Raw genomic sequence first — 16,720 nt, 5'->3', positions numbered from 1 at the left:
CCCCCCTAGGCCTTCAGGACTCTATTGTCTGTGTCCAGGGGTTCTGCATATATGCATACAAGGTCTTTGGCTGATTACCTCCCACCAACTCACACACCCTCTGCTGTACTCTCCCTTTTTCTTAAACTGTCCAGTCTAACCTTCCTTTCCTATAGCACAGAAGGAAGGAATTGGAAGTATTTTCTTATCATCTCTTATCTAGCCTCCACTACCTAAACATCTCCAGGATGTCAATTAAAAATGGTTATTTCATATCATGTTATGCACATTCTATGTAAAGAAAATGTGCATGCACACAAACAGTATGCCAATTTCCCGCTAGCAGATAGCTTTTACCTCTTCCCCCCTCAGGAAAAGCCAACAAACGAAAACCTCAGGCAAGTACAGGCAGGAAACACATCGGACCTGATCTCCAGGGGCAGAAAACGGCCGGCTGGCCCTTTCCTAGCGTCTGCAGTGTCTGCAGCAGTGACTCCAAAGAGGATGGCCAATGCGCCTGGGAAGCTGGGTGGGAGCTGGCTGGGTCCTGGATATTAGATGTCCCTCCAAAAGGCTGACATGAACCTGGAGATCTGACTGTGACTTAGAGAATCATAGAACAAAGAGTCTTGCCTGATACATTCAGATCCGTTACAAAATCAAAATCAAAATAAAAAAAGATGAAATCCCTGTAGTGAGAGGGTCTCACTGCTAGTCACCCACCTTTCCCCCAAACTAATGTATGCAAATTCAAAGCACTAGCACTTGATCATTTTTCATTCATTGTATAACATTCAACATAAAGAGAACCCCAGGATCAGAGCTCACCTTGGACACACAAAAATGTTACACATTTTGAAAGTTGCTATAGTCTTTATATATTTCAAATTTTAATCACCAGACACATGACCTTAACACCTCATGAAAACACTAATTATACTAAAGAGAAAATGACCTTTAGATATGGGAAGATTCTTCAGTTCTTAGCCATAAAATAGTCACAGAGCAATGTGTAAATCCCCCACATTTCACCAAAAAATGTTTTAATGCTGCGATGAGCAGTGAGAATGACAGAACAGACAAGAGACGGGAAGAGAGTAATTGCCAGGCAAGGTTGGAAAACAATAGAGGGCTCCAAAAGCCAAGATTTAGAAGTTTTCATGAATATTTTTGACAAAACTTTAGGAAATTAAAAATGTCACCTTTTCCATGGGCCTTCCCTGATCCCCCAAGACTATCAGGTGTTCCCATCGTAGCAGGTAACCACAGGGCACTGTAAGGATCTGTATTTGTCTATGAAGACTTCACTGTAGGTTGCTGGGCATCCTAAGCCCTAGTGAAGTGCCTGGTGGAGATTAAGTACCTATACAATAAACATTTGAATAAATGAATAAGTGAATGAATGTAGTAGAGGAGACTGGTAGAGTACAGGAAACCTAGTGCCTTGCACATAGTAGAAAATCAATAAATGTTTAGCAATTAAATTAAAATTTCTGTTATATATGTATTTTCAAAGGCTTTTACATTTCATTTCATTTATTTTAATCCTCACCTGAGGACAGGCTTAGAAAGAGGAAGGAGGGAGGGAAGGAGAGAGATATCCAAGAGATAAGGAAACATACGTGCCCTGACCAGGATCAAACCTGCAACCCAGGTATGTGCCCTCACCTAGAATCCAACTGGCAACCTTTTGGGGCACAGGGCAATACCCAACTGAGCCTCTCCGGCCGGACAACATTTCTATTGTATTTTTAATCCCAAGGTATTGACATTGTATCATTTAATCCATAAAGCATTAGACAGTGTGTTGAGCAGCAAAGCAAAACAATGACAGAAACAAGTTCAAGGAAGGACAGAAGCTGGATTAAACTCTCTCTATATATCTTCCGCCACATGTATCAAGGGTTTTGTTAAGGGTCACGCAGACTGCCATCTGTCCTTGTAGGCAACCGAGGGGAAAACTGAACAGAGTGGTTTAGGAATACATAAAAGCAAATCATTATTTTCTTTAAAATCCTCTCTTAAATACTTACATTCAAATGGTACACATTTTAAAAATGGAATTGATGAACTGATTCAGCTACCCACACCAAGGTGTTATCAAATAACGACAGAAAGAGCAGCAGCAAAGTGGTCAGTATACCCCATAAACACACCAAGGCTAGTTTGCACCCTGAATCCCACTTCTCTACCTGCTGGCAGTCATTGGTCTCCACCTATAGATTGAGTACATGACCCAGGGCCAATTCTGTCTTGAGGAGCAAGCACTTCTGCAGTACTCTAATTAACTTCATCAATATAATCATGACCAACATGATTATAACCATCATCATCATCTTCACTTCCCTGGCTGCCATCATTGCCAACAATTATTAGTGCTACATACCATTCCAGGCACTTGACATTTAATCTCCTCAAAAACCTTACTAGGTAGGGAATTTTACTATTTCCATTTTACTAATGAGAAGACTGAGGCACAAAGAGATTATGTATCTTGCCAAGACCGCATGCTAGAAGGTGCAGAGTCTATTTCATGCAGGTATGCATACTCTTAATTGTCACGCTAACATCTTCTGGCCGTCTGGTCAGTGCCCGTATGCTGACGACAGAGCCACCTTTAGCTTCTAAGTCCCTGTCCTCCTTCCCTACCCCTTAGCCTGTACCCAAGTGTTTTGCTTTGCCATTTTCTTCCTTCTAAGGCTTTGTTCTGATAACTGGTCTTCTCCCAGAACAGTCAGCCAAGTGACTGAGTCCCTTCCACCTGCTCACAGACCTAACAATGGAGACATGCCAATACCGGCTGCTCTCATGTTCCACGTGCTGCCCTTGCCCCACTACTCTGCTTGAGCACTCTCATCACCTATTGCTTGCCCAGACTTGAACTTCCTAACTGAAGACCTGAAGCCTCTCCAATCAATCCCTGTCATGAGGCCACCCCAGTGGAGAGGGGCATATATCCAAGTTCTGGTCTCCCCTGCATATTTCTGATCCTACTAGCAATCACGGGTCTTGTCTGGCAAAAATCTGAAGTTGCTAAGGGTGGTAATGAATCTCGCTTAATACTTACCAATGTCTCAAAGGAAGGTTTTGGGTTCTCTTAACTACTTCAACTGCAAACCAATGAAGACTCATTCCCTCTTGAGGCATCACAACCCCAAAACACAAAGACGCTGTTCTGAGCTGGTGGTAAACACACAGTAGCTCCCTCTTCCTACAAGCCACTGAGGAGCCTGCCACCTGTCAGCGACTGGGCAGTGTAATTAGGTAACACTTGTGATGGGCTTTGTGACATATAGCACACATGTTGTCCTGGGAGCTCACACATGGCGTTCCACTTGCAAAATCCAAGAGCTATTTTTAAAATCTAACTACCAGTTGAGCAAAACCTAGAGTGTTTCCTTTTGCGGACTGTAGTAAACCCATCAATTTTTTTCATTGAGCTCAAAGAGAGCATACGACGGGTGGGGTTTAGTGAATAGGATACAAAGGACATTTAAAACAAAACTAGTTGTGCTCAATGCCAAGTTTTCAGGGAAACCCAAAGAGCTTGCTCTGTTTGGATTCTTTTGAAAACAAGCAATTCAAGGGGGAGAAGAGGGAACGGATGGCATCTTGTCTGACCCGATGTCATTTCCAGGTAGGAGAGTGAGTCACAGTGCTGGTGGCACAGCCGAGGGCACACTGAAGAGACATGCGGGATGTTCTGGAACCTACAAATACCAACACCAGTGTCCCTGAGGCCCTGGCTAGAGTTGCTTGGTCAGTTAAGCCAAGTGCCTTGACTGGTGTAGGTTTAAGCATGGGATCACCTTCATCTCCCTGGACTATAAAAGACACAAAGCTTTTCTGGCAGCACGAAAAACAAGAGGTTTATTTTTAATAAGTGAGGGTAGGTCCCTCACTCCCTCTTTTACCAATGCCTCCTTTTGCCAAAGGGAACCCTCTAACGGAGTAGGTAGGTTTATTGGATTTCCTATGGCTAAGAGGTTTGCGAGTAGTTCCCCAAATTGTATTCCTCTGAGGGCAGAGACGCTGGAGTTCACCTCTTTTCTGCCTGGGCTTTCCCTTCCATAATGAATACACCATCAAGATGGCTCTGCGGTGACGTGTGTCCTGCTGACTCTCAGGAGATTGCGATCAACTTTTAAGTTCTTGAAGTTTGCAGGGCCAAATGCTGGCATGTTCTCAAACCCACTTGCCTTATCATCTAGTGACTAACCTTGTGGAGATAACAATGCTGATCATATCAGATGACTTAGTCAATGCTGAACAGTGATTCTCCTTGATTTAAACCATTCTCTCTCTCTCTCTCTCTCTCTCTCTCTCTCTCTCTCTCTCTCTCTCTCAAAACTGCCCAGTACTACATTTCCTAAAAATTAATACTTTTCTTCAAGTATTGCTTTTTCAATCTTGTATTCTCCTCCAGGGGCATGACATAACAAGGGGGTCCTTAGAGAAAAGCCTTGGTCAAAACTCTCCAATGTCCAAACAGTAATATTCTTCCCCGTGCTGACAATTGACTAGGCATGTCGGGACGAGGCTCCAACCAACTGAGCTACCCGGACAGAACCTCCAGGTGCTTCTCTAAATCAGAGGCCACCATTCTGGAGCCCCTGGCTGTGCAGTCCAACAGAAGGTCGGGACAGAAGCTCAATCGCTACACCTTATAAAGTGAGCTCCTGACCGTCCCCTTACCCAGCCTCCTCTCTCTCTTGTGTTAACAGCCACGCCCACTTCCAGCATCTTCCCTTATCCCTGTCCCTTCCCAGATTCGATTAAGTTCTAAACTCCTCCAACGGCATGTTTCTTGCATCTGTTTCCTCATTCCCATTTCTACACCTCAATCTTTGCTGAGGCTTTTGTTACCTTTCATCTTGCTGGACTGCAGCAACAGCTTCTAACTGCTCCTTCTCCTCCCAAATAATCAATCATGCTTTTAATAAATCAGACTTCCCAAGCAAGTCATTCTTGTGTCATTCTCCTAATCAGAAACTTCCATATATTTCCTTTTAACCACAAAACAATGGCAAACTATGAAACTGGCACTCAGAAGTTACGACAACACCGGTACAACCTACTCTGCAAGTTACTTAACCTAATTCAATTGAAATTGAACTGTACCAAGCTCCCTTGAACCCCCAAACATGATCAAACTAACACTCAAGTAGCTCAACTTACTAAAATTACAGTAACATTTTGTGGATTTGATAAGGACTCCATATACATGCCAGGTTCACAGTTTCCAAAATGATAAATATTTCCCGTTAGAGTCTCATTATTAAAACCTGAGTATTATTCAGAATCATTGAGTTGCTTTAAGAAATGTCTCCTCTCCATCCCCTCCCCCCGCCACAATAATAACAATAATTTTCCTGTGATTGTTTCCTTCTATCTAGGCCTTGGGCTAGTAACTCTGGCACAAATTATAAGTTTAAAAAACAAACAATAAATGCTTCATTGTATCATTTTACATCATTTTTAAGCAACACTTTTCCTTTCATTCATGAATGCTTTTGGTATAACTAATGCATTAAAGAATCCTCATCTGAAAGTGCCAGCACCTAAGTGAATACCTGCTACTATTGCCAGGAGAGTGTGAGATACAGATTGAAATGTATGTGAAAAACAAACACTGGGTGCTTGTTCAGCATTTCTTAAGTGAACTCTGATTTTTCTCAATCCCTAAGGCACAATCTAGCCAAAATGATCCCCTTACTTGCAAAAACGCAACCCTCTTAAACATCTTGAAATATGGTGAGTCAGGCACATATATGCTTCTTTAACACCTGAACAAGTCATAACGAGTCATAGTATCAACGTATATGTAGTCTAGCTGCAGGCCATGAAGGAATTATGCAACATGAATTATATCAAAATGAAGACTAAGAATTGAAAAATCCACCAAGAACTTAGCTTGGGTAGAAGCTTCAACAAAATGATCCCCATTATGGTGGATAAGTTGCAAACAACAGGAAATTTTAAGGAGCTTTCAAGCTCCATATTAACCTCAGCATTTTTACATAGAAAATCACTAAAAACCCAGGTGACATTTTTTATTCCATAGTTTGTATTCCATACAGTTTTAAATACAGCCTTGCATGTGGTCAGGCTGTATCAATGTTGACTGAGCGTAACTGCATAATGCTGAATTACAGAAAATCGTGTCTTCCAATAAGTAGGTATGGTATTAGATGGGTATGAGATTTTTCAGGATGATCACTTAATAAGTCTTATAATGTCTAACAGGTGAACACCTGAAACTAATATACTATTGTATGTCAACTGTAATAGAAAAATAAGAAACAAAGATTGTTAAAAATGATGTCCTCTAATAATTTCTTGAGTTCACTTTTGTGGAAAGAAATTTTGTCTGTTGAACCCCAGCACACTTACTAAAGTACTCAATCAAACCTTAGGGATTGCCTAAATCACAGTTTTAAATTTAGCTAAAATTCATGAAATTGCTTAAAAATACAGACCTGGGAGGCAATTTCTATGCCTGTGTCGTGGATGTGTGGTGGGCAAAGCTTGTGCCACCACAGTGTGTTACATTAGTTTGTGAGGTCCTCCTCATAGCCGTCCATTGTAGACGGAACACTTAATTACCTCCAATGCAACCTGGCTGTTTATTACCTCATGAGGTTTCTGTTCACTATGCAATGTGACTTTATGTGCAACTCATAGTTAACATGGCCCCAGAGAGAAAATGTCATACTGGTAACATGGTTGTAGGTCTATGGAAAGGTATGGCTCCTGTTTTAAGAAACCAATTGAGAACGTTAAGAGCTTTCTAAAACAAAAATCAAGTCTAGATTATAAATAACTTGTGATCTGAATGTGCAACCATTAAAAAGATAACCGTGGGCACTGCTGTCCGCAACATTTCCTTTTTCTTGTAACATAAATACACTCATCGAGCTAAGCTGGCGTGGCTCAGTGGTTGAGTGTCAACCTAAGAACCAGAGGGAATTCCTGGTCAGGGCATGTGCCCGGGTTGCAGGCTCAATCCCCAGTGTGGGGCGTGCAGGAGGCAGCCGATTGGTGATTCTCTCTCATCATTGATGTTCCTCTCTCTCTCTCCCTTTCCCTTCTTACCTGAAATCAATAAAAATATATGTATTTTTAAATACACCCACCTCAATATTCAGCAGTTTTTCATGGTGAATACTCATCAGGATCCCTCTACAAACTCTCTAAACTCACTTTTACTCTACTATAGGTGTATTCAACCCAACTGACACACACCAGGAATTTTCTAGAGGCAACTTCTTGATGGGGAAGTATGAGTATTCATGTCAAGCTAAGTGTGTGTTCTATATGGTCTGTGGTGAAAGTGACTCTCCAAGTAAGAGACTTGGTCATTTGACACGTTTTGTGACTGCCTCCAACAGTTCTTCCTTAAAAGGCACAAGAAATCACCTATTGTTTGGCTTTAAATATATACTGCAGTTTATAAAGACAATTCTGAAATCACTTAGATATTAAATTTCTTTTTTTTTCTTTCTTTCCTCCTGCACGCCCCTTACTGGGGATTGAGTTGTCCTAGAAGGTGATACACAGAAGTTGGCAGCCTCTCTGCTGGGTGCTAATGGATAGGACCTTGTTCTATTTTCAATTTCGTAAACAATACTATAAAACAAAATATGCCAACTGTGTTTATTTATAACTTTTTTTTCTATCTGCTGCGGTTCAGAAACAGATTTCACTTGTAGAAGCAATATCCACACTGGGCCTCCTAACAAAATCCTTCAGAGGTATTCTTTGAGGTTCAGATGATGACAATTCCAGTCAAAAGAAAGAAGCAAACATCTGACTGAAATTCGGGCTTACATGCAAAATGTGCACCTCCTCAGGTCAGGAGAGTGGTCGGAACCCAGCTCTGAGAAGCATGCACTTCTTGGCCTGTTCTCCAGCCGTCCTTCCCTCTGTCCTGTCCTCAAGTCTGTGTTACGTGGGCACAGCACATGATGATGTTTCTCTGTCATTGGTGTTTCTATCTCTCTATCACTCTCCCTTTCTCTCTAAAGGTCAATAAAAACATATTTTTTTTAAAAAGAACACAATTAGCCATGGTATTTAATTAAAAGACAATATCTACTTGGGAGAAAAAATGCATGATCCTGGTTGTTACTATAGTTGGCATTGTCATTCTAACTATACTAGTAAATGCTCTGCAGAGGTCCAGCACTGTTAAATTCATCTAAACCCTGGCTGTTTACTTCTGTTGGTCCAGTTTATGGCACAGAATAAGCTGAGCAATCATACAAGGTCTTGTCCCAATTACTCACAAACCTTACTTAGTCTTACACTTGATATTACGTTGGAGAGTCCTGACCCCAACCCAAGGGACCTGCTCTTCCAGACCAGTTCACCTAAGCTTTCCAACCAACACACCTTCACCTTTTACCTCTTCTATTGTCCCAATGCTTAATGTATGTCCACGTGAACTGACGGTGAGCTAGAATTTGCTGTCAGCAGATCTGTGTCACCCACTTCTGAATGTGACTGATATAATCTTCTCCTTGGCTGTCTTGTTCTACTGCAACACATGCTTCCTGAAAGGAGGCTCATGTTTTCTATTACTGATAAGTCCCCCATGACACTAAGTTACTGAAACACACACACACACACAAATAGTAAGTGTTGCTTATACTTTGCTGATTTTATCAGTTCCCTGCATTGATTTTCAAGAAGAATACCACATGCCATCATTAGCTGTTTCTAAAATAGTTTTTACAGGATACACACACTAAAACTATCAAACAATAATCCTCTAATAGGTTATTCTGTTAAAGAAAATTAGTTTTCAAGAAAAGCCTACAGGCAAGGCAGGACGATGTTTTCTTTTACTCTATTTAATTATTTTATTACTTTACTGTATTTACTTCCCCCTTGGTTCTTTCCTGCCTTTGTGAGGAAATACCTCTAACGCCTATTACCCCCTGTCTTCCACCACAAAGCAGAGGATGTGCTTTAACAGATTATCTTAAATTCAAGTTGCCCACAGAATGGACAAAGTCGCTTGCCCCAATTCTCACTAATCCAGGCTGTTGAACTTTCCAGTTCCCCCATTTATTTTTCTTAGCTTGAGTTCTTGTGTTGCTTTAATTTCATTTCATTTTTCCCACCACCATTTATCCCCTCTAGTCTCTGTCTCTTCCTTTGCTAACATTTCTTACCATTATCAGATGACTACCTCTAGCAACCAGGCAACTCTCTTAATTTACTGCTTCCAATCTGCCAGAAAAGTAAGACGTCACACATGCTTGTATGTGAGTTAGATGCAAAGGGAGGATGAAGGGATGAAGTCATTTAGCGAGAATGGATACAAAATGTGGAAGTCCAGAAAGTTATTTAAAACCCAACTCTTTAGAACTGTTACCCTTCATAAGTGGGTATTAGGAGACTTTAGACTTGTATTTTAAAGAATTTTGTGGGGTATTTTTCTCAATTTTTTATAATGAGTGTATCACTGTAATTTGTACAATACAATTTTATATTATACTATGCCTTATAATATTACACTTTTACATTATACTAGAGGCTTGGTGCATGAATTCATGTATCAGTGGGGTCCAGCTGATCCTCCCTGATTGGGGGTGGGGGGGGGAAGGGGAGCCACGGGCGGTTTGTGTGCCGGCCCTGCCCCCCTGGTCGAACTCCCTGTTGAACTCCCTGTGGAACTCCGGATCGAGGGGACAATTTGCATATTGGGATCGAAGAATCTCCTGAGAGTAAAATGCAAAGTTAGTGGGTGGTCTGGGGGGATTCAGAGATTTGGCATTGTCCTACTTGTTTCAAATCCTCTCTCATACCAACTCTTTATTTTACTTTTAACAAGTCCTATTTTATGCTTATTACTTTTTTCTGCTATAAACAACAATAATATTTATTATTGTTACCCAGGAATGCTGCAATGTGTTCTACAAACCTCATCTTATTTAACCTTTACAACAACCTGATGAAGAAGCCACTGTCATCGCCATCTGACAAGTGAACCTCCAGGCAGGTGGGCGATGCAGCCAGGTCTTCCACACCCGATTACGTGCCTCCCTTTGGGAGCATTAGTTTCTGCCTCTGGTCAACTGAAATCGTAAGATCTATTCACACCCATCTCACAGGGTTATTAAAAGAACTAAATAAGGTCAATTTGGATGCCTCATAAACTCCAATGTATTTTAAAATGTCATTATTGGTCATTATCAGCACTGTTATTATGGCCTCCTCAATCTTTACCTTCCTTTTTAGTTATTGGTAGCACTTGAGGTAGCAAGGCAGATAACGGGTGGTCAGTGATGCAGATTGGTGATTATCGTAATATCACTGGTATTTAAGAGATTCATCAAAAATACAAAACAGTACATTTCTCCTCAAGTTAACATTCTCCTTTAGACAGAAAGGTTCACTCTTCTTGAGTCAGGTGACTGACTGTGATGAGGAATTCAGGTAGAATACCAAACCAGATTCCAAAAGATACAAGCGATCTAAGGACTATCTTACAAGAAGCGTAATCCACGGTCCAGGGAGAAAGAACATTCCCATACAAACCAAAATTCCCTTTGAAATCACAGCTGGAAATCTGTCTTCCTCTCAGCAGATTTTAAGAAGCACGTCTCTGCTGTCGCACGCTTTAGAGAAATAACATACACTCCCACAAACACATCCAGATGTTCTCGAATATTCATGACGTGCTTCCAGTCTGGTTTGGACTTGCCCTTGATTTATTGCTGATTAAATTCCATCAGCTTCCATGAGATGGATGGCATTGCTGTGGCAAAAATTTCAAACATCTTCATATTCTAAATAAATGCAGAAAGGATTTATGCACAAGCTTCAGAGTAGCCAGAGATGGAGATTAGGCCTGAACTGAACTTGCACACCACTGCTAGAGTTGATAAACTGCGCCTCCACTTCTCACACCCAAGTTGACATGTCAAGAAGGGAGAAGGGGGCTAGATCTTGACACTCTACAGCAGGGGTGGGGAACCTTTTTCTGCCAAGGGCCATTTGGATGTTTATAACATTATTTGAGGGCCATACAAAATTATCAACTTAAAAATTATTTGGTCAAGCATTTCATTAACTCACCCCTAATGCCTTGGCAGGGCCAGACCAAATGATTTTGCGGGCCTCTCACTGCCCACGGGCCAGACGTTCTCACCCCTGTTCGACAGTAATAGAGTGAAACTTTAGCGGGAAAACAATGGCTGTGATCTGAGGTTACTGAGATATCTTTTCCAGGCACCAACTTAGTTAATTTGTGTCCTCCCAGATAAATAATGATGGGAAAGCCAGAATAAGTATAATGGAATGAACTTTGTATTGAACAAATTTACCATCTTGCTCTCTTCTATTTAAAATAAAATTCTCAAAGCTTCCAAACTGAACAAAATGGCAGCTCCAAAGTAAAAAACAGTTCTGAAATGGATATAATGATCTAACAAAAGGTGGCCGGGGAGAGCTCCAGTCGATATATTTGGTATTCTGGGACTCAATTCTTTCTGTCCTTGGTCATTTCAGTGCACAGGAGCTGTGCTGAGGGACATGTCCAAAATATGGACCTATATGTAGGTCAGGAGGCCAAGGTCAACTCTGTGCAGCACACCAGCAAGGGCTTACAGCCCTGCTCCCAGTGACTTCCCGTCTGGACCCTGCCTCTGCCTAATCCCATTCCAGACGCCTAACCTCCCCATCCCCAAGCCAGGCCTTGAGGACAGGTGGACCACTTGGCCTGGGCCACTCAGTCTTCACCAAGAGCGTCAAGTTTAAACCTTTGACATTATCATCAAATGACATTATAGGTACAGCAGCAGAAACCCACTCTTAATTGCCTGAAAAGAACAGGCATGCATCACACTCCTTTACATGTTTGTCTCATGTCAAGGCCATACAGGCCTCTAGTCCAGTGGTCGCCAACTTTTCGGACCTCACGGACCACCAGTGGTCCGCAGACCACTGGTTGGCGACCACTGCTAGTCTACTACCAACTGACATGTTTAAATAGCCCATAATTAGCCTGTGATTAGCACAAATAAATTACACTGTTAAGAATGCTTAGTGATTGTTAAATTGTAAACACTGAGGTGGCTTGACATTTTGGTAACATGGTTTTACTATTCCAGGGCTCCAAAAAGGCTCCTGATCTGGGCTTCATTCAACTCTGAAAGGTGCCGATTCTAAAAATGGACACACCCCTTTCCCAGGCCGAGCCCTGGCCAAGTCCAGAATCTGCCATCAAAGAGGCCTTTCTTAAACTTCAATTCCTTGGCTTTTCTCCCCAGTTACTGTCCATTTGATTAACATTTAGGAATTCTCCCTGTTGTATGTAAATGAAAACCACTACAAAGCTCAGACTTTCCCCCCTTTCTGGCAAGCATTTGGATTTTAAGCAGGATGCTATTTTGGTTTTTAATCCCCCAGGCATACTGTGTTTTATAAGCACAAACACACACAAATCCATCATTTCTACATTCTCGGGAGCAAAAACAGAAAAAGAAGCTAATGTTGTTGAACCATATTTGAAAAATCTGATGAAGATCTCTCAACTCTAGACTATTATGTCACACATAACACATCTAATCTGTTCGTTTCCATCGTTGTACAGCATACAAAGGTCTCTAAGTTGAAGAGGACAGAAGCACACCTAAATTGATAGTAAATATAATAAAAGCCTTCTTAATTATGAGGAGGATAGGATGATGCCAAGGTCGAATCTGGCAGCCAAGAGACCTGTTTATGTCCATGTTAACGGGTGCAATGTACAAAAAAATGCTGACTAAATTGGGACTGGCCATTTGACTACAAACGGGACTTTGTCTGAGAAGAGCCAGAGCAGAGAACTGTATTACCATCTGGCTGAAGACATAATGCCTCAGTGTATTTTGACATCGAGTGTGTGAATCCCACAGCAGAATGTAGTTCAGACTCCCATCTGATGCCCACTGTTTCTGATTGCAATCTGCGAATCAACAGTAGCCCAAAGCGAGCGAATCATGTCAGTTCAGGCAAAATGCAATGAAACAAAAAACAATTCCCTTCAAAGCAACAATTTGGGCTTTCGCAGTTGAATATTTAAACAATCTGTGACACAGATCACATTCTTATCCTGTGGATAATGAGAATAAGAATTCAGGGAGTTTGCCTCCTGAGTATCTAATGGGCCTGGGACTCGCCAGTACTTCCTGGGCACACCTTTCCCCCAGGCACCAAGGTGGGGGCAGCTTTGCTTTCCTTCTTGTCTTGAATATTCAGGGAGCTCTAAGGTCCAGGAAGCCTGTGTCCCACGCAGCTGCTTACTGTAGCAAATAACAAAAGAGCAGTCGGTAAACAAAACTAAAACCCCACAGAGAGAATGGACTATGTGTGTGTGTGTGTCTATGTGGAACCACAAGTTAGTTCACCTTGGCCCAGCACGTCAACTATTGCGAAAGGGCAATGGTTTTTGTTTCGTCTTGGGAATGGCGATGAATCAGAACATCCTATTTTTTATATCATTAATAATCTAAGGACCTGTGAAAGAACAGCATGTACCGTTTTTCAGCACATTTTATACCTTAGGTTTCAGCCACAGGCCATAAAAACTAGATTTTTCTCTCTCAATTTCTGACTTTTTCACAAACTGTGACCTCAGCCTTTAATTATTCTGTACTGTCCTCACTCCCCCCACCCCACCACCACCGCCGCCAGGTTAATCTTCTATATTCTGTATGAATGGGCCTGGGTGTCACCTCCTTCAGGAAGCCTCCTTTGATTTTCCTGAACTGGGTCAGGGGCCCTCTTCTGTATTCCTGCACAGCATTTTAATAGTCTGTTTACCCCTCTAAAGTGTGACCTCTTTGTGAACAGAGAATACATTTTTATATGTGTTTCTGCAAGAGCAAAGTGCCAGATACAAGAATCAACATAAACTTACTGAGCACCTATTATGTGCCATGCATTGTTCTCTGTTCTGGAAGACAGAAGTGACCAAAGGACACCCACACAGAACCCTGCCCTCACCCCAGGACTTCCTGAGAAGGGGCACGAGGGAACTGCAGGGGGATGGCTGTGTTGCACATTGTGCTGGGTGTGAGTGACATGGATAGAGCCACCAGACCCAGCTGTATAGCCAAGACTTGGACATGTCAATATGCAAATTTTACCTTACCAAAGAAGAAGTTTTAAAAAATTACACTAAGGAGAAAAGATAAAGTGAAAATGACATAATGCTTGTAACTGTTGAACCTGGTACAAGGTACAGAAAGCTTGGTATATTTTGCTCTTTATAGTTGTTTAAAATTTCCCAAAATAAAGGCTAAAAAAAAACCTCTGCACTCATGTGACTATTAATGACTATTATAAATATTAGTTAACATTAATAAATATCAACAACTAACAGACCCTCTTCAGCATTACTACAGGAGGTTCTGAAACTAGGAACAGAAGGGATGGAAAAGAAATGAACAGTAATAGGTCAGTCACGATGATGTGCCAGGCACTTGATGGCAGTTTTCTCAACTAATCCTCATAGTCACTTTGAGATATTTTTACCTCCATTCATAGAAGGGGAAACTGAGGCTTAGAGGTTACACAACTTGCCAGCTAAGTAAAACAGCCAGGATCTAAACCCTAGTCTGTCAGACCCCCAGCCACTTTCCAGCAGTGGTTCCCACACCCTTTGCCACTGCAACAAGCCCGGAGGCTAGGACTCCAGCCTGGGTCTGGGGTGGGAGTGGTAACGTCTGGAGAGGCCCAAGGATCACCACCAGTCATGACAGACACCACTCTTATGCCTCTTGGTCCATGACTGTATATGGAACAATTAAATTATGAAGACGGCAAGAAACAAGCATTATACCTGAAAACTGTTCCATCACAATGGCTCTGGTATCACATTTCTCTGTGATAATGGCCATATTTACACTTCCATTCCCGGTCCTTAGAGACCTGGGTGGGTCCCCGCCTGGCTCCCGTTTCCTGGTGCCCACACAGATGTGGTAACTGTGAGGTACAGAGCCCAAGCCCGGCTTCGGTCGATGTCGTCAATGGGGTCCCACTATAAGTAGGGACCTTTCCATTAGGGCTGTGCCGCACGGTGTCATCCTCAAAGATGCGGAGGACACTGATATGGCCAGGAATAGAGGCCACCTTGTGTGTGTCCCCTTCCTGGCCACAGTGTCACTTTGACAGATGTCAGACTTCGCGTCACTAGAAATGGGCCCGTTATGGACTCGAAAACCTGCAGCCGTTTCCAAATGCAGCTTCTCCCAGCCAAAAACACACACGGTGCTCAGGCATGCGCCAAATGTGTGCAGATATGGGCCACTTCCCTGCTGTTCACAAGCACTAACGATCCAGTCCCCGGCCGAGGCCACGGCTGCCGTCCAAATGCACCGGTCCTTTAGGGCCCATTCGGTGCGGAGTAAAAATTCTCACCGCAGTTATCAATTTACATTATAATTCCTGTTTATGCTGTTGAATTTTCACCCATCTGTACTCTGTTGCCTTCATCTAAACCAAATGGCCCCAAAAACACTTTATCAAATAAGTGCTTTATTCCAGTTAGGAGCCGGGTGATGAGGTACTGGAAGAATAGCTTGCTATCTAGTCCAGAAAGTTAATTACTAATGTAATTATCAAAACCTTTTATTTTCAGGGTTAAGTCAAGCATCTCTGTGGGCAGGCTGTCTTCCTGATTTGTTTGTTCTCCAGCTGAAATGTAATTAGCTCTTAAGGACAAATGCATTTTTGGACTTTTGAAAACCCAAACACAAATATTTGAGTAACTATTCTATCTACTGACTATTTCCTCATCCATAGGATTTAAAAATAAAACAAAGTCATTAAACCAATTTAACCCATCACCTCAAACTCTCTGTGCTCAAAGCTGCCTCTACATGACTTTTTCTACAGCAGATAGAACAAATTTAAAGCTATGTTGTTCCCCATAAAATGTTTTAGTCTCCTATAATGCTATTTCCTCTTCATGCTTTTGATGGATTATTTCTTCTCCAAGAAATCTCACATTCAGCTTTGATAGGGCTGCTCACTTGCATAGAAAGAAAGAATTAAGCTGCAGTCCTCAGACCCAAAACTGCTCCAACAGCAGAACAGAGAAGTTTGTCTATTTGTCCAAAGGCAGAACTCCAAGTCAAGAAATACAGATAAAATCTGATGCAGTGAAAGGGAGCATTATGGCCTGAAAGTTACAGCTTTTCAAGAAAACTGAGTTCCCATGAAGACTCGGTCTGTGATGAGCTCATGACCTCGAGGGGGATCTTTACTTAAGTCGGCGGTGTTGTGTTCATGACCTGAATGATAACCTTAACCGTCTAACAGGGATGTCTAGACTCCGGAGGCCTGTGAACGGCATGGGAGGCACAGGGCACCCACCCTGGTCTCGTCCAGTTCGAGACCGCCCCTTGACCGCTGCAACTGGCCTTTAATCTCACAGAAAGAGAACTTGAATATGTTGATTGGGCATCTTACTTTCTCACGAACTACAGTTGAAAGGGGGAACAGAGTATTTAGCCGCACCCGAATCGGTTCCCATCAATTTTACTCACCACCACATTCTAACAGGGGTGGGCAAACTTTTTGACTCGAGGGCCACAATGGGTTCTTAAACTGGACCGGAGGGCAGGAACAAAAGCATGGATGGAGTGTTTGTGTGAACTAATATAAATTCAAAGTAAAAATCTACACTAATAAAAAAGAAACATGGTAATTGGCGTACGACCACTACCCTTTTCATTGGCTAATC

The 16,720-nt window shown here is 42.1% G+C and overlaps 1 protein-coding gene across 4 annotated transcripts in view; it reads right to left on the bottom strand.

Annotated features, from left to right (window-relative positions):
• The window catches only part of SASH1 (SAM and SH3 domain containing 1), a 217,175-nt gene that overhangs the window by 104,894 nt on the left and 95,561 nt on the right, over nucleotides 1-16,720 (bottom strand). Inside the window, exon 3 of one of the 4 annotated variants that reach the window (XM_015561618.1) lies at nucleotides 1,182-1,342. The exons of the other annotated variants lie outside the window; for them this stretch is intronic. Within the exon in view, the coding sequence (XP_015417104.1) occupies nucleotides 1,182-1,190 (9 nt within the window). The 5' untranslated portion in view covers nucleotides 1,191-1,342. The remainder of the gene's footprint in view (nucleotides 1-1,181; nucleotides 1,343-16,720) is intronic. 4 annotated transcript variants of the gene reach the window in all.

This window comes from Myotis davidii, unplaced genomic scaffold (assembly GCF_000327345.1).
Source record: "Myotis davidii unplaced genomic scaffold, ASM32734v1 scaffold196, whole genome shotgun sequence".
Taxonomy (NCBI): domain Eukaryota; kingdom Metazoa; phylum Chordata; class Mammalia; order Chiroptera; family Vespertilionidae; genus Myotis; species Myotis davidii.
The sequence above is the reverse complement of the archived record's forward strand: the minus strand, read 5'-3'. Positions and strand labels throughout refer to the sequence as shown.